Raw genomic sequence first — 19,387 nt, forward strand, 5'->3', positions numbered from 1 at the left:
ACCCCCATTGTATCAGAGACCCCCGTTGTATCAGGAAACCCATCAGAGACCCCTGTTGTATATGGGACCCCAACAGAGACCCCTATTATATTAGGGATCCCATCACAGACCCCCGTTGTATTAAGGACCTCATCAGAAACCCCTGTTGTATTAGGGACCCCAACAGAGACCCCTGTTGTATCAGGGACCCCATCAGAGACCCCCGTTGTATCAGGGACCCCATCAGAGACCCCCATTGTATCAAGGTCCCCATCAGAGACCTTGTCGTATCAGGAACCCCATCAGAGACCCCCGTTATATCAGGAACCCCATCAGAGACCCCTGTTGTATCAGGAACCCCATCAGAGACCCCTAACATATCAGGGACACCATCAGAGACCCCCATTGTATCAGGAACCCCTGCAATGTATTCTCTGTGAAGCCCCTCCACCCCAGTACTTCCCTGAGCCCCATCCATACCCACCCATCATAGGGGATCCCAGAACATCATCTATAGACCTGCAGACCTCAGTGCCTCCAGTAAGGTCAGAGTGGACTCACCAATAAGGAAGAGTCCGGCAAATATGGACACCATGGGAGAGGTCCAAGACCAGAGCCACCGCTGACCAACAAGGACACAAAGACTCGGCTCACATCGGCCAAAAAACATCTGGATCGTTCCCAGGACTTTTGGACAAATCTTCTGTGGACTGATGGGACCAAAGTTGAACTTTGTGGAAGGTGTGCGTCCCGTTACATCTGGTGTAAAACTAACACAGCATTTCATAAAAAGAACATCATCCCAACAGTGAAGCATGGCGGTGGTCATACATCTACAGACCTGCTGACCAACAAGAACAAAAAAGGCTTGTTTCACATTGGCCAATTAACATCTTGATCATCCCCAAGATGTTTGGGCAAATGTTCTGTGGACTGATGAGACCAAAGTTGAACATACCATTACCAGAAGGTATGCTGTGTCTCCCAGCACAGCCTCAAGAGCATTCAGGAGATTCCAGGAGACAAGAGCATGGAGGAGATTCCAGGAGACATGAGCATGGAGGAGATTCTAGGAGACAAGAGCATGGAGGAGATTCCAGGAGACGAGAGCATGGAGGAGGTTCTAGGAGACATGAGCATGGAGGAGATTCCAGGAGACAAGAGCATGGAGGAGATTCCAGGAGACGAGAGCACGGAGGAGATTCCAGGAGATGAGAGCATGGAGGAGATTCCAGGAGACAGGCAGTTCCTCTAGGAGGGCTGGACAGGGCCGTGGAAGGTCCTTCACCCATCAGCAGGACAGGTATCTGCTCCTTTGTGCAAGGAGGAACAGGAAGCGCCCTGCCAGAGCCTGTGACCTCCAGCAGGCCACTGGTGTGAATGTCTCTGACCAAACAATCAGAAACAGCCTTCATGAGGGTGGCCTGAGGGCCCGACGTCCTCTAGTGGGCCATGTGGTCACTGCCCGGCACCATAGAGCTGGTTTGGCATTGGCCATTGAACCCCAGAATTGGCAGGTCCACCACTGGCACCCTGTGCTTTTCACAGATGAGATCAGGTTCCCCCTGAGCACATGTGACAGACGTGAAAGGGTCTGGAGAAGCCGTGGAGAATGTTCTGCTGCCTGTAACATGGTTCAGTTTGACCGTTGTGGTGGTGGGTCAGTGATGGTCTGGGGAGGCATCTCCATGGAGGGACACACAGACCTCTACAGGACAGACAATGGCCCCCTGACTGCCATTAGGTATGGGGATGACATCCTTGGACCCATTGTCAGACCCTACACTTGTGCAGGGGGTCCTGGGTTCCTCCTGGTGCAGTGGGTCCTGGGTTCCTCCTGGTGCGGTGAGTCCTGGGTTCCTCCCGGTGCAGTGGGTCCTGGGTTCCTCCCGGTGCAGTGGGTCCTGGGTTCCTCCTGGTGCAGTGGGTCCTGGGTTCCTCCTGGTGCAGTGGGTCCTGGGTTCCTCCCGGTGCAGTGGGTCCTGGGTTCCTCCCGGTGCAGTGGGTCCTGGGTTCCTCCTGGTGCAGTGGGTCCTGGGTTCCTCCTGGTGCATAACAATGCCTCATGTGGGGAGAGTATGCAGGCAGTTCCTGGAGGATGAAGGAATTGATACCATTGAATGGCCCCCACGCTCCCCTGACTAAATCCAATAGAACCCCTCTGGGATGTCATGTTTCGGTCCATCCAACGCCACTAGGTTGCACCTTAGACTGTCCAGGAGCTCAGTGATTCCCTGGTCCAGATCTGGGAGGAAATCCCCCAGGACACCATCCGTGGTCTCATTAGGACCCTCCCCCGACGTTGTCAGGCATGCATACAAGCACATGGGGGCCACACAAACCACTGAGGACCATTCTGAGTTGCTGCAATGACATTTCAGCACAATGGACTCGCCTGCTACATCATTTTTTTACTTTGATTTTCGGGGTGTCTGTGAATTCAGTCCTCTGTAGGTCGATCATTTCCATCCAACGATGGGGCGTCCTTACGTTCCTCTCCCATCCCCCGTCCATGTCAGTATAGAGATCCAGCAGGAGACTCCTCCCCATTGGGATCTGATGGGTTTTCAAAGTCTTCCTTTCATTTTTTGGATCCGTGTATATAAATACAGTGAAGGAAATGTGTATTTGCTCCCCTGCTGATGCTGAATGTTCGCCCTTCACACAGAAACGATCGGTCTAACAATGGAATGTTCGCCCCTCACACAGAAATGATCGGTCTAACAATGGAATGTTCGCCCCTCACACAGAAATGATCGGTCTAACAATGGAATGTTCGCCCCTCACACAGAAACGATCGGTCTAACAATGGAATGTTCGGTGTAACACTGAGAGACAGAATACAACAACAAATTCAGCAGAAATGCGTCTAACAAATGATGACGGATCTGCATGTTCATGAGGGAAAGAAGGATTTGATCCCCTTCACAAAACATGACTTAGTACTTGGTGGCAGGGGCGGACTGACCATTCAGGCACTCGGGCTCTGCCCAAGGGCCCAGGGTCAGTAGGGGGCCCCATGAAATGTCTCTTGTACCTTTTTTATAGGCTTTTTTGGGTGTGCTTTGAGTGCGGGCAAGGACACAGGGGCCCCATGAGCCATCAGTCTGCCCCTGCTTGGTGGCAAATCCCTTGTTGGCAATCACAGAGGTCAGACGTTTCCTGGAGTTGGCCCCCAGGTTTGCACACATCTCAGGAGGGATTTTGGCCCACTCCTCTTGGCAGATCCTCTCCAAGTCATTAAGGTTTGGTGGCTGACGTTTGGCAACTCGAACTTTCAGCTCCTCCACAGCTGTTCAATCGGATGAAGGTCTGGAGACTGGCTAGGCCACTCCAGGACCTTAATGTGCTTCTTCTTGAGCCGCTCCTTTGTTGCCTTGGCCGCGTGTTTTGGGTCATTGTTATGCTGGAATACCCATCCATGAGATATTTTCAATGCCCTGGCTGAGGGAAGAAGGTTCTATCCCAAGATTTGATGGTACATTGCCCCGTCCATCGTCCCTTTGATGCGGTGTAATTGTCCTGTCCCCTTAGCAGAAAAACACCCCAAAGCAGAATGTTTCCACCACCATGTTTCACAGTTGGGATGGTGTTCTTGGGGTCATAGGCAGCATTCCTCCTCCTCCAAACACGGCGAGTTGAGTTGATGCCAAAGAGCTGGATTTTGGTCTCCTCTGACCACAACACTTCCCACCAGTCCTCCTCTGCATCATTCAGATGTTCAGTGGCAGACTTCAGATGGGCCTGGACATGGGCTTTCTTGAGCAGAGGGACCGTGCGGGCACTGCAGGATTTCAGTCCTTGTTGGCGTAGTGTGTTACCAATTGTTTTCTTGGTGACTGTGGTCCCAGCTGCCTGGAGATCATTGACAAGATCCTCACGTGTAGTTCTGGGATGGTTCCTCACTGTTCTCATGATCATTGACACTCCACGAGGTGAGATCTTGCATGGTGCACCAGACCTCGGGAGACTGACACTTGTTTTGTGTTTCTTCCATTTGTGAATGATTGCACCAACTGTTGTCACCTTCTCACCAAGCTGCTTGGCCATAGTTTGGTAGCCCAGTCCAGCCTTGTGTAGGTCTACCATCTTGTCCCTGACATCCTTGGACAGCTCTTTGGTCTTTGCCATGGTGGAGAGTTTGGAATCTGATGGTTTGATGGCTCCTGTGGACAGGTGTCTTTTATACAGGTAACACAATGAGATGAGCAGCACTCCCTTTAAGAGACTGCTTCTAATCTCAGCTTCTTACCTGTATGAGAGACACCTGGGAGCCAGAAATCCTGCTGAATGATAGGGGATCAAATCCTTCTTTCCCTCATGAACATGCAGATCCGTCATCATTTGTTAGACGCATTTCTGCTGAATTTGTTGTTGTATTCTGTCTCTCAGTGTTACACCGAACATTCCATTGTTAGACCGATCGTTTCTGTGTGAGGGGCGAACATTCCATTGTTAGACCGATCATTTCTGTGTGAGGGGCGAACATTCCATTGTTAGACCGATCATTTCTGTGTGAGGGGCGAACATTCCATTGTTAGACCGATCGTTTCTGTGTGAGGGGCGAACATTCCATTGTTAGACCGATCGTTTCTGTGTGAGGGGCGAACATTCCATTGTTAGACCGATCATTTCTGTGTGAGGGGCGAACATTCCATTGTTAGACCGATCATTTCTGTGTGAGGGGCGAACATTCAGCACCAGAGGGGAGCAAATACACATTTCCTTCACTCTATATATCTATATCTTTTATTATATACAGTTCCTGGCCTTCTGCTTTGTTAAAGTTCAATTTCTTTTCTTAAGAAGTTTACGGAAAGAAACAGAAAGCCTAATAACAGGAAATGAGTAAGAATGTGTTTTTGGTGACAGGAAGAGCGAGGCGAGGGAAAGGAACATCAAACCGTGGTGTAGATCAGACGATAGCAAGAAGGTGTTACTAACAGATTGACCGAAGCTGGAAATCATCAGATCAGCGGAACGGTTTTAGGTTGGTGACGGGACGATGTAGAGGTGGATGCATGAAGTCTAGAAAGACCTACAAGGCGGTGTACGACCTGGACCCCCTCATTGTTCACCCGGTGTTTTGGTTCAGCTCAAGAATCGGAGACATAGTCAATTAGATGAGCTGGGCCTTTGAGAAGCTTCAGCAATGATGGGACCTTCTCTGCTTCTCCTTCTCATCTTCTCAGCCCTGACTCTCCCGGTCCAAGGCAGCAGCAATGCAGGTAAATGCCAAACACCACATCCATAGATTCTATGTTCTTATATGTAACTGGCTTGAAAAGTTGTTTTTTCTACATCTTCTAATAGGTTGGCCAACAATTAATGTAGACAGTTCGGAGTTTAGGTGATAATTTAAGCAGAACTCAATTATATGCTGCCTGTCCCCCTCCCCCCCCCCCCCCCCCACACACACACCTACCTAACATCACATGTATAGTCTTGAAACACTGGAAGAGGCTTTATGTACTTACATTTGCTCCTTGTGGAAAAGAAAAGTGGCCATATAGCCCCAAGGTTTGGATTCAGTTGCCCAATTGGGTCTTCTCATCCAACACCCAGAACAGAACAACAGACACCCTCCAAAGTCTTGTAGAAAGTCTTGTGGGGATGGAGGCAACTCCATATTAATGACCATGGGTGGGCAACTCTGATAATGGCCATGTGGGGAAATGGGCAACTCCATATTAACGACCATGTGTGGACAACTCTAATAATGGCCATGGGTGGACAACTCTAATAATGGCCATGTGGGGATGGGGGCAACTTCATATTAATGACCATGGGTGGACAACTCTAATAATGGCCATGTGGGGAAGGGGGCAACTCCATATTAATCACCATGGGTGGGCAACTCTAATAATGGCCATTTGGGGATGGGGCCAACTTCATATTAATGACCATGGGTGGACAACTCTAATAATGGCCATGTGGGGATGGGGCAACTCCATATTAACGACCATGTGTGGACAACTCTAATAATGGCCATGGGTGGACAACTCTAATAATGGCCATGTGGGGATGGGGCCAACTTCATATTAATCACCATGGGTGGAAAACTCTAATAATGGCCATGTGGGGATGGGGCCAACTTCATATTAATCACCATGGGTGGGCAACTCTAATAATGGCCATGTGAGGATGGGGGCAACTTCATACTAATGACCATGGGTGGGCAACTCTAATAATGGCCATGTGGGGATGGGGGCAACTCCATATTAACGACCATGGGTGGACAACTCTAATAATGGCCATGTGGGGATGGGGGCAACTTCATACTAATGACCATGGGTGGGCAACTCTAATAATGGCCATGTGGGGATGGGGGCAACTTCATATTAATGACCATGGGTGGGCAACTCTAATAATGGCCATGTGGGGATGGGGGCAACTTCATACTAATGACCATGGGTGGGCAACTCTAATAATGGCCATGTGGGGATGGGGCCAACTTCATATTAACGACCATGGGTGGACAACTCTAATAATGGCCATGTGGGGATGAGGGCAACTCCATATTAATGACCATATGTGGACAACTCTAATAATGGTCATGTGGGGATGGGGACAACTTCATATTAATGGTGGGGATTTATTTATTATTATTTATTTAGGTATTTATATAAAGCCATCAATTTACGCAGCCCTTTACATATATATTGTACATTCACATCAGTCCCTAACCCTCAAGGGGCGTACAATCTAAGGTCCCTAACTCACATTCATACATACTAGGGCCAATTTAGACAGGAACCAATTAACCTACCAGCAGGTCTTTGGATGGGGGCAACTCCATATTAATGCCATAGGGAGAGGAGGCAACTCCATATTAACGGCCAAGGGGGGAGAGGAGCAACTGCACACTAATAACCATGGAGAGAGGCGGAAAACGTCATATTTATGTCCATGGACGAGGGGGACAACTCCATATTAAGGCCATGGAGAGAGGGGGGGCAACTTCATGGTAATGCCCTGGGGGGGGGGGAAGGGGAGCAACTCCATATTAATGGCCATGGAGAGAGGGGGAAAACTCCATATTTGTGTCCATGGATGAGGAGGACAACTCCAGATTAATGCTATAGGGAGAGGGGGCTACTCTATATATATGGCCATGGGGGAGGGGGAAAAATCTGTACTATAAGCTATGGAGAGAGGGGGACAACTCCATATTAAGGCCATAGGGAGTGGAGGCAACTCCATATTTGTGTCCATGGACGAGGGGGACAACTCCATATTAAGGCCATAGGGAGTGGAGGCAACTCCATATTTGTGTCCATGGACGAGGGGGACAACTCCATATTAATGACCATGGAGAGAGGAGGCAACTCCATATTTATGGCCATGGAGAGAGGGGCAAAATTCCATATTTGTGTCCATGGACAAGGGGGCCAACTCCAGATTAATGCTTTAGGGAGAGGGGGCAACTCCATATTAATGACCATGGAGAGAGGGGGGGCAACTTCATGGTAATGCCCAGGGGGAAGGGGAGCAACTCCATATTAATGACCATAGAGAGAGGGGGAAAACCCCACATTTGTGTCCATGGATGAGGGGGACAACTCCATATTAAGGCCATAGAGAGAGGAGGCAACTCCATATTAATGGCCATGGAGAGAGGGGGCAATTCTGTATAAATGGCCATGGGGGGAGGGGGAAACATCTGTACTATAAGCTATGGAGAGAGGGGGACAACTCCATATTAAGGCCATAGGGAGTGGAGGCAACTCCATATTTGTGTCCATGGATGAGGGGGACAACTCCATATTAATGACCATGGAGAGAGGAGGCAACTCCATATTTATGGGCATGGAGAGAGGGGGCAATTCTGTATAAATGGCCATGGGGGGAGGGGGAAACATCTGTACTATAAGCTATGGACAGAGGGGGACAACTCCATATTAAGGCCATAGGGAGAGGAGGCAACTCCATATTTATGGCCATGGAGAGAGGGAGAAAACTCCATATTCGTGTCCATGGACAAGGGGGCCAACTCCAGATTAATGCTATAGGGAGAGGGGGCAACTCCATATTAATGACCATGGAGAGAAGGGGGGCAACTTCATGGTAATGCCCGGGGGGGGGGGAGCAACTCCATATTAATGACCATAGAGAGAGGGGGAAAACCCCACCTTTGTGTCCATGGATGAGGGGGACAACTCCATATTAAGGCCATAGGGAGAGGAGGCAACTCCATATTAATGGCCATGGAGAGAGGGGGCAATTCTGTATAAATGGCCATGGGGAGAGGGTGGAAAATTCCATTGCAAAGGCCTCGGGAAGAGGGGGAAACCTCCATGTTACTAGTGATGAGGGTGGCAGGGAGGGTAAATCCATAGTAATGGCCATAACTTTGGAATTGGAGGTCCAATGAGCCCATATAGTTGTGATGGTGAGGTGGCCACCAACCTTTCCCCATGTAGAGTACATTTGTCTGAATGTCTTTGTAATGTTCCTCCTCCTGCTTCGATTGTCATCTATGTCCTATGTTGGGATTTGATACCAGAAATCACATGACGTGTGTGTTATGTTACGCAGAGGTGGAATGCGTTATGAATACAGTACAAATCCTGACCTGTACCTGGAACCATCCCCATCCCCCGACTGAGGACTTTACCTTCCACTACAGGTGAGCCATTGATGTCCAGATCAAATGTAACAGTTTGGTTGATTGGTTAAAAAGTATCTGAAGATAAAACTTCTCTTTTTTTTATATTTTTGGATGATGTGTCGATGGCTTAGACCCTTTGCCAGTTTTTTATTGATGGAGAGATATACCCTGTTTGTCCTGTTGAATGTTCTATTGTCACCAAGAAAGAAAGGTCAACATTTTCCAAGGGGGACTTGTTCTGGTGGCATCCATCTATACGAATTTCTGTCATTTGTCCTGTCCACCAGACAAGAAGTGAAGGCAGATCACCCTGGTGTATCATGCAGATGGTTTGCATTCCACCCCCCACTCTTGTGTGTGCTGTGAGGGGTTGAATGGACCTATTTTGCCAAAATTTACCCAAATTTTGTTCTAAATTGGCTTCAAATGTTGCCATGTAGACAATGTATTTTTCTAATAAATGCAAGGGATCCCCACTTTCAGTGCTGAGAAGATGATGGTGTGTTGATAAACAGAGGGTCCGGGTTAGGCTTGGGGTTAGTGTAAGGGTTCAGGTTCCTCTGTTTCTTGAGACCTAGTGTCATGTTCTTGGCTGTTTGGTGTTGGACTTGGGGTTAGTGTAAGGGTTCAGGTTCCTCTGTTTCTCGAGACCTAATGTCATGTTCTTGGCTGTTTAGTGTTGGACTTGGGGTTTGTGTTAGGACTCAGGTTCCTCTGTTTCTCAGGACCTAATGTCATGTTCTTGGCTGTTTGGTGTTGGACTTGGGGTTAGTGTAAGGGTTCAGGTTCCTCTGTTTCTTGAGACCTAGTGTCATGTTCTTGGCTGTTTGGTGTTGGACTTGGGGTTAGTGTAAGGGTTCAGGTTCCTCTGTTTCTTGAGACCTAGTGTCATGTTCTTGGCTGTTTGGTGTTGGACTTGGGGTTACTGTAAGGGTTCAGGTTCCTCTGTTTCTCAGGACCTGGTGTCATGTTCTTGGCTGTTTGGTGTTGGACCTGGGGTTAGTGTAAGGGTTCAGGTTCCACTGTTTCTCGGGACCTAATGTCATGTTCTTGGCTGTTTGGTGTTGGACTTGGGGTTAGTGTAAGGGTTCAGGTTCCTCTGTTTCTTGAGACCTAGTGTCATGTTCTTGGCTGTTTTTAGTGTTGGACTTGGGGTTTGTGTTAGGACTCAAGTTCCTCTGTTTCTCAGGACCTAATGTCATGTTCTTGGCTGTTTGGTGTTGGACTTGGGGTTTGTGTTAGGATTCAGGTTCCTCTGTTTCTCGAGGCCTAATGTCATGTTCTTGGCTGTTTGCTGCTGGACTTGGGGTTAGTGTAAAGGTTCAGGTTCCACTGTTTCTCGAGACCTGGTGTCATGTTCTTGGCTGTTTGGTGTTGGACTTGGGGTTACTGTAAGGGTTCAGGTACCACTGTTTCTCGGGACCTAATGTTATGTTCTTGGCTGTTTGGTGCTGGACTTAGTGGAACCTGAACCCTTACACTAACCCTAAGTCCAGCACCAAACAGCCAAGAACATGACATTAGGTCCTGAGAAACAGTGGAACCTGAACCTTTACACTAACCCCAAGTCCAGCACCAAACAGCCAAGAACATGACATTAGGTCCCGAGAAACAGTGGAACCTGAACCCTTACACTAACCCTGTTTCTCGGAACCTAATGTCATGTTCTTGGCTGTTTAGTGTTAAACTTGGGGTTTGTGTTAGGATTCAGGTTCCTCTGTTTCGTGAGACCTAGTGTCATGTTCTTGGCTGTTTGGTGTTGGACTTGGGGTTAGTGTAAGGGTTCAGGTTCCTCTGTTTCTCGAGACCTGGTGTCATGTTCTTGGCTGTTTGGTGTTGGACTTGGGGTTTGTGTTAAGATTCAGGTTCCTCTGTTCCTCAATACACAATGTCATGTTCACAGCTAAAAAAAGGGCCATTTTTGTGGCTCAAGAACAGGTGCAAGATAGTTAAACGGGTATGTGGGGTCACTGGTATCAACAGGTCCCAGTAGATCACCGGTGGCAAAAGACCAATTGAAGACAAAGTCAACAGACTAGGAGATCGTGAACACCTAGAGCTTCTGAAGAAGTACAGCGGGCGTGAAGGAAAAGACCCGGGCTCTGACGTAAAATGTCTCACCATGAGATCCAGACAGTGCAGGATCTCGGGTCAGACAACGAGAGGGTTAATAGCCGGCAGAGGAGATTCCTCAGTCCATGATGTTTGGAGGTGGATGGGGAAATTGATCGATTTCTCTTGATTAGCTCTTTGGGCTGAATGAGCAATATTGAGCTGTGTATGGTTGGCCTTAGGGTGGGAAAACCAAAATCAATGCCGTCTCCAAGCACCAAGTCCATAAAGTCCAGGTCCCATCAATACTGAGAACCTAAGGCCAGAACCCTGAAAAATGGACTCAATGACCTCCTTCAATGGATGGAATGTGGTCGTTGAGTTCATGCTTCAGGTTCTTGTTCTATGGTCTGGATATCTTTCTATATACCTGTAGCTCCACCCCCCACAATGGCCGCTGGTTTTGTGACTGTAGAAGGAGCCCATGGATTGCCCAATGAGGTAGCCCCGGGGAGCTGTGCACATTCCTGCATTGCGATGGGGCTCAAGCAAGTATTGGGGGGACTGTTGCACACAGAAGGTTCTTTTTATCTTCATGCATAGAATAAACCTTGAGCCTTTACCTTGGGTGGGGTTCAGGGAGCTGTGGTATACTCCAAAACACCAACAGGAGCAATGAAGACACTCTTCCCTGTAGCACCTTCTTGGCCCAGTCCCCTTACTAGTAGGACGTGAAGTGGACAGCACTGCCATCACGCACGGCTCGATTCCAGGAGGTCCATCAAAAACGGGATTAACCTTACCAGACCCAGCAGCCTGGCTAGGAGGGTGCTACATGCTGATGAGACTCCGACCTTCTGAAGTCTAGACCTGGAGACAGTATTTATTCCGTGTTCAGGACCTCAGCCATGGAGTCAGAGTGCTGGACCTCAGCATGGGGGTCCTTAACAGGGAGTTTGAGACTTCTCCTGCTAGCTATCTGTCTCGAACTTCTGATCTGTTTTCATGCCTAGATAGGGACTTCTTGTTTTTCTCAGCCGGAACAGCAGCAGTCAACCCACACATCTAACAGAAAACAGCAAAGGCCCATCAAGTGCCGGGAACCCCATCAAGTCCCGGGAACCCCCCCCCTCCCCCATAGCAATTGTCAGCAGAATCAGAACCCACATAGTGATGGGCCTGCAGATAGAAAGGCCGGGGTTCTCCTAACTCTGTCATGGGGTTTGTCAGAGAGCCGAAAAACATGAAGAGGGGGATTCCCGGCACAGACCTCAAAATGACTACCAGGTTCTACATATGTAGAGGGAACAGAAAGTCACAACCAAAATCAATGCCGTCTCCAAGCCCCAAGTAAATAAGGTCCGGGTCCCATCAATACTGAGAACCTAAGGCCAGAACCCTGAAGATTGGACTCAATGACCTCCTTCAATGGATGGAATGTAGTGGTTGAGCTCTTTGGGCTGAATGAGCAATATTGATCTGTGTATGGTTGGCCTTAGGGTGGAAAAACCAAAATCAATGCCGTCTCCAAGCACCAAGTCCATAAAGTCCGGGTCCCACCAATACTGAGAACCTAAGGCCAGAACCCTGAAGATTGGACTCAATGACCTCCTTCAATGGATGGAATGTAGTGGTTGAGCTCTTTGGGCTGAATGAGCAATATTGATCTGTGTATGGTTGGCCTTAGGGTGGAAAAACCAAAATCAATGCCGTCTCCAAGCACCAAGTCCATAAAGTCCGGGTCCCACCAATACTGAGAACCTAAGGCCAGAACCCTGAAGATTGGACTCAATGACCTCCTTCAATGGATGGAATGTAGTGGTTGAGTCCATACTTCAGGTTTTTGTTCTTAGGTCTGGATATCTTTCTATATACCTGTAGCTCCACCCCCCACAATGGCTGCTGGATTTGTGCCCCAGGTTCTCTAGTGTGACCGCAGCCAGGCCACAGCTTCTTGCACAAGCAGTCTAGGGCAGGGGCGGACTGACAACTCATGGGGCCCCCGGGCAATAGGGGATCATGGGGCCCCTGTGTCCTTGCCCAAACTCAAAAAAGACTATGAAAAAGGTACCAGGGGCATCTCATGGGGCCCCCTACTGACCCTGGGCCCTCGGGCAGTGCCAGAGTTTCCAAATAGTCAGTCTGCCCCTGGTCTAGGGGTTGCAAGTTAAAGTGATATTAAAGACAATAATAAAAAAAATAAATGAACACGTCATACTTCCCATGTGGAAGAAAAATATATGTGAACTATATCCGGGCAGCACAGCGGCTAAGTGGTTAGCACTTCCACCTGGCAGTACTCAGGTCGTTGGTTCAAGTCCCAGCCACAGCACCTCCTGCCAGGAGTTGGCATGTTCTCCCTGTGCCTGCGTGGGTTTCCTCCGGGTACTCTGGTTTCCTCCCACACTCCAAAGACATGCTGGGAGGTGAATTGGATCCTGTCTAAATTGTCCCTAGTATGTGTATGTATGAACGTGAGTTAGGGACCTTAGATTGTACGCTCCTCGGGGGCGGGGACTGATGTGAATGTACTATATATATATGTAAAGTGCTGTGTATATTGACGGTGCTATATAAGTACCTGAAATAAATATTTTAAAAAAATATTCTTCCCAAATATATTGACATATATTTGAAACACTGCAATTTTGACCATATTCAATATATTGCAAAATATATTTCAATAAATATATATATATATATATACACACATATACACTGTAGGTTGAAATGCGTTTTTATTACAACATATATGAAACAATATTTTAAAAAATACATTTCAAATATACTGCATGTCTTTAAAATACATTTTTGGAACGCATTTACAAATATATGTAAAAATATATGTTAAAATGACTTTTTTATATGTTAAAAAAAATCTGAAGAAAATATTTTAAAAAAATTATATTTTAAAAATAATTTTTCATATATTTTGTAATATATAAAAAACACATTTCAACATGCATGTTGAAATGCATTTTTATTACAAAATATATAAAAAAAAATTAAAAAAATATGTCATATATTTTGTAATATATAAAAAATGCATTTCAACATGCAGCATATATATATATATACACACTGAGTTTTGAAATGCGTTTTTGTATATATTACAAAATATGTGACAAATATATTTAAAAATACATTTTTTTAAATATATTCTTCAGATTTTTTTTTTTAACATATAAAAAATTAATTTTAATATATATTTTTACATATATTTGTAAATGCATTCCAGAAATGTAGATTTGTATTTTTAAAGACATACAGTATATTTAAAATGTATTTTTGAAAATATTATATATAATATATATTTTATACACACATATATATATAGTATGTTGAAATGCATTTTTATTACAAAATATGTAAAAAGATATTTAAGATATAAAAATGTATTATTCATATATTTTGTAATATATAAAAAATACATTTCAACATGCAGCATATATATATATATACACACTGAGTTTTGAAATGCGTTTTTGTATATATTACAAAATATGTGTCAAATATATTTAAAAATAAATTTTTTTAAATATATTCTTCAGGTTTTTTTTAGCATATAAAAAAAGTCATTTTAACACATATTTTTACATATAATTGTAAATGCATTCCAGAAATGTAGATTTGTATTTTTAAGACATGCAGTATATTTGAAATGCATTTTTACAAATATTATATATATATATGTATACTGCATGTTGAAATGCATTTTTATTCCATAATATATAAAAAAAAAATTAAAATATGTTAGTCATATATTTTGTAATATATATTACAAAACAAAAGAAAAATATATTAAAAAATATATATTTTTAAAATATATTCTTCAGATTTTTTTTTTTAACATATAAAAAATTAATTTTAATATATATTTTTACATATATTTGTAAATGCATTCCAGAAATGTAGATTTGTATTTTTAAAGACATTCAGTATATTTAAAATGTATTTTTGAAAATATTATATATAATATATATTTTATACACACATATATATATATAGTATGTTGAAATGCATTTTTATTACAAAATATGTAAAAAGATATTTAAGATATAAAAATGTATTATTCATATATTTTGTAATATATAAAAAACACATTTTAACATGCATGTTGAAATGCATTTTTATTACAAAATATATGAAAAATATATTTAAAAATATTTTTTTTTTCTAAATATATTCTTCAATAACAGGCTTCCCACGCAGGGGTATCCACCATCAAACAAATGCAACAAATATTCAGCCTCCTGGCTTGCACAGAGATTTACGTCTGTCTCCTGCAGACTCTTTCCAAAATATGGCTTTTTGTACACAGCTAGCAGCCCCTCGCTGCTCTGGCTTCCACCTCTCCTATATATATTACATCTTGAATTGCATTTTTATTACAAAATATTTAAAAATTATTTTTAAAAATATATTAGTCATATATTTTGTAATATATAAAAAATGCATTTCAACATGCAGTGTGTGTGTATATATATACTCAATTTTGACGTGTTTTTTTATATATTCAAAAATATATAAAAAATATATTTAAAATTTAAAAAAAATATATATTCTTCAGATTTGTTTTTTTAACATATAAAAAAGTCATTTTAACACATATTTTTACCTATATTTGTAAATGCTTCCAAAAATGTATATTTGTATTTTTAAAGACATGCAGTGTATTCAAAATGTATTTCTTCATATATTTTGTAATAAAAATGCATTTCAACATACAGTATATATATATATATTGAAATATATTGAATATGGGAAATATTGTATGACTTTTTTATATGTAAAAAAAAAAAATCTGAATATAATTTAAAAATAGTTTTTCATACATTTTGTAATATATAAAAAATTAATTTCAACATGCACTGTGTGTGTATATATACTGAAATTTGCCATGTGTTTTTTTTTATATATTACAAAATATATGAAAAACATATTTAAAAATGTTTTTTTAAAATATATTCTTCAGATATTTTTTTAACATATAAAAAAGTCATTTTAACACATATTTCTACCTATATTTGTAGATGCATTCCAAAAATATAGATATGTATTTTCAAAGACATGCAGTATATTTGAAATGTATTTTTAAAAATATTTTTTCATATGTTGTGTAATAAAAATGCATTTTTAAAAATATTGTATATAATATATATTTTATAATATATATATATACAGTATATATATATATATATATATATATATATATATTTATATATATATATATATATATTGCATGCTGAAATTAATTTTTATTACAAAATATATAAACATTTTTAAAAATATATTACTCATATATTTTGTAATATATAAAAAATGCATTTCAACATGCAGTATATATATACACACACATACTGAATTTTGAAATATATTTTTCATATATTATTTAATATATACAAAACACATTTAAAAAAATTTTTTTTTTTCAATATACTCTTCAAATTTTTATTTAATGAAGAAAAAAGTCATTTCACCATGCAGTATATAATATATATATATATACTGAATTTAGAAATGTGTTTTTTATATATTACAAAATATATGAAAAATATATTTATAATATAATTTTTTTAAAATATATTCTTCAGATTTTTTTTTTTAAATATAAAAAAGCCATTTTAACACATATTTTTATCTATATTTGTAAATGCTTCCAAAAATGTATATTTGTATTTTTAAAGACATGCAGTGTATTCAAATGTATTTCTTCATATATTTTGTAATTAAAAAAAAGATATATTTAAAAAAAATTTTCATAAATTTTGTAATATATAAAAAACGCATTTCAACATGCAGTATACATATATATATATATAATAGTTTTAAAAATACATTTCAAATATACTGCATGTCTTTGAAAATACAAATCTACATTTTTGGAAGCATTTACAAATATAGATAAAAATATGTGTTAAAATGACTTTTTTATATGTTAAAAAAAAATTAGAAGAATATATTGAAAAAATATATATTTTTAAATATTTTTTTTTATATATTTTGTAATATATAAAAAATGCATTTCAACCTACAGTGTATATATATATATATTTATTTATTTATTGAAATATACTGAATGCGCCCAGAATTGTAGTATTTCCCGTATATTGTTCTCTATGAGGGTTTCCGGCTCTGTAATGGTTCTGCAGAGAACAGCAAAGGGCCCATAAAGTGCTGGGAGCCCCCCCCCCCCCCATTGCAGAATCAGAACCCACACAGTGCTGGGAGCCCCTCCCCCCCATAGCAGAATCAGAACCCACATAGTGCTGGGAGCTCCCCCCCCATAGCAGAATCAGGACCCACACAGTGCTGGGAGCTCCCCCCCCCCCATAGCAGAATCAGAACCCGCACAGTGCTGGGAGCTCCCCCCCCCCATAGCAGAATCAGGACCCACACAGTGCTGGGAGCTCCCCCCCCCCCATAGCAGAATCAGAACCCACATAGTGCTGGGAGCTCCCCCCCCATAGCAGAATCAGGACCCACACAGTGCTGGGAGCTCCCCCCCCCCATAGCAGAATCAGGACCCACACAGTGCTGGGAGCTCCCCCCCCCATAGCAGAATCAGAACCCGCACAGTGCTGGGAGCTCCCCCCCCCCCCATAGCAGAATCAGGACCCACACAGTGCTGGTAGCCCCTCCCCCCCATAGCAGAATCAGAACCCACATAGTGCTGGGAGCTCCCCCCCCCATAGCAGAATCAGGACCCACACAGTGCTGGGAGCCCCTCCCCCCCATAGCAGAATCAGAACCCGCACAGTGCTGGGTCTGCAGATGGAAAGGTCGGGGTTCCCCGGACTGTCATGGGGTTTGTCAGAGAGCGGGGGAACATGGTGAGGGGGATTCCCGGCACAGACCTCAGCGTGACTACATACATATATATACAGAGAACAGGAAGTCCCAGCGACACCAACTCATCACTGACACCCAGCGACACCAACTCATCACTGACACCCAGCGACACCGACTCATCACTGACACCCAGCGACACCGACTCATCACTGACACCAGGACACCGACTCATCACTGACACCCAGCGACACCGACTCATCACTGACACCAGGACACCGACTCATCACTGACACCCAGCGACACTGACTCATCACTGACACCCAGCGACACCGACTCATCACTGACACCCAGCGACACCGACTCATCACTGACACCAGGACACCGACTCATCACTGACACCCAGCGACACTGACTCATCACTGACACCCAGCGACACTGACTCACCACTGACACCAGGACACCGACTCATCACTGACACCCAGCGACACCGACTCATCACTGACACCCAGCGACACCGACTCACCACTGACACCAGGACACCGACTCACCACTGACACCCAGCGACACCGACTCATCACTGACACCCAGCGACACCGACTCACCACTGACACCAGGACACCGACTCATCACTGACACCCAGCGACACCGACTCATCACTGACACCCAGCGACACCGACTCATCACTGACACCAGGACACCGACTCATCAATGACACCAGGACACCGACTCATCACTGACACCCAGCGACACCGACTCACCACTGACACCCAGCGACACCGACTCATCACTGACACCAGGACACCGACTCATCACTGACACCCAGCGACACCGACTCATCACTGACACCAGGACACCGACTCATCACTGACACCCAGCGACACCGACTCATCACTGACACCCAGCGACACCGACTCATCACTGACACCCAGCGACACCGACTCACCACTGACACCAGGACACTGACTCATCAATGACACCAGGACACCGACTCATCACTGACACCCAGCGACACCGACTCACCACTGACACCCAGCGACACCGACTCATCACTGACACCCAGCGACACCGACTCACCACTGACACCAGGACACCGACTCATCACTGACACCCAGCGACACCGACTCATCACTGACACCCAGCGACACCGACTCACCACTGACACCAGGACACCGACTCATCACTGACACACAGCGACACCGACTCATCACTGACACCAGGACACCGACTCATCACTGACACCCAGCGACACCGACTCATCACTGACACCCAGCGACACCGACTCATCACTGACACCCAGCGACACCGACTCATCACTGACACCAGGACACCGACTCATCACTGACACCCAGCGACACCGACTCATCACTGACACCCAGCGACACCGACTCATCACTGACACCCAGCGACACCGACTCACCACTGACACCAGGACACTGACTCATCAATGACACCAGGACACCGACTCATCACTGACACCCAGCGACACCGACTCACCACTGACACCCAGCGACACCGACTCATCACTGACACCCAGCGACACCGACTCACCACTGACACCAGGACACCGACTCATCACTGACACACAGCGACACCGACTCATCACTGACACCAGGACACCGACTCATCACTGACACCCAGCGACACCGACTCATCACTGACACCCAGCGACACCGACTCATCACTGACACCCAGCGACACCGACTCATCACTGACACCAGGACACCGACTCATCACTGACACCCAGCGACACCGACTCATCACTGACACCCAGCGACACCGACTCATCACTGACACCCAGCGACACCGACTCACCACTGACACCAGGACACCGACTCATCAATGACACCAGGACACCGACTCATCACTGACACACAGCGACACCGACTCATCACTGACACCCAGCGACACCGACTCATCACTGACACCCAGCGACACCGACTCATCACTGACACC

General features: G+C 44.3%; 1 protein-coding gene across 1 annotated transcript in view; it reads left to right on the forward strand.

Annotated features, from left to right (window-relative positions):
* The first annotated feature begins 4,867 nt into the window (after positions 1 to 4,867).
* LOC149428225 (cytokine receptor common subunit gamma-like) overlaps positions 4,868 to 19,387 on the forward strand; it is a 41,139-nt gene continuing 26,619 nt past the window's right edge. Inside the window, exons 1-2 of the mRNA XM_089667579.1 lie at positions 4,868 to 5,207; positions 8,518 to 8,608. Of these exons, the coding sequence (XP_089523705.1) occupies positions 5,132 to 5,207; positions 8,518 to 8,608 (167 nt within the window). The 5' untranslated portion in view covers positions 4,868 to 5,131. The remainder of the gene's footprint in view (positions 5,208 to 8,517; positions 8,609 to 19,387) is intronic.

The sequence above is a fragment of the Staurois parvus genome, unplaced genomic scaffold (assembly GCF_062004578.1).
Source record: "Staurois parvus isolate SC_StPar_1 unplaced genomic scaffold, SC_StPar_1.0 ptg003386l, whole genome shotgun sequence".
NCBI lineage: Eukaryota > Metazoa > Chordata > Amphibia > Anura > Ranidae > Staurois > Staurois parvus.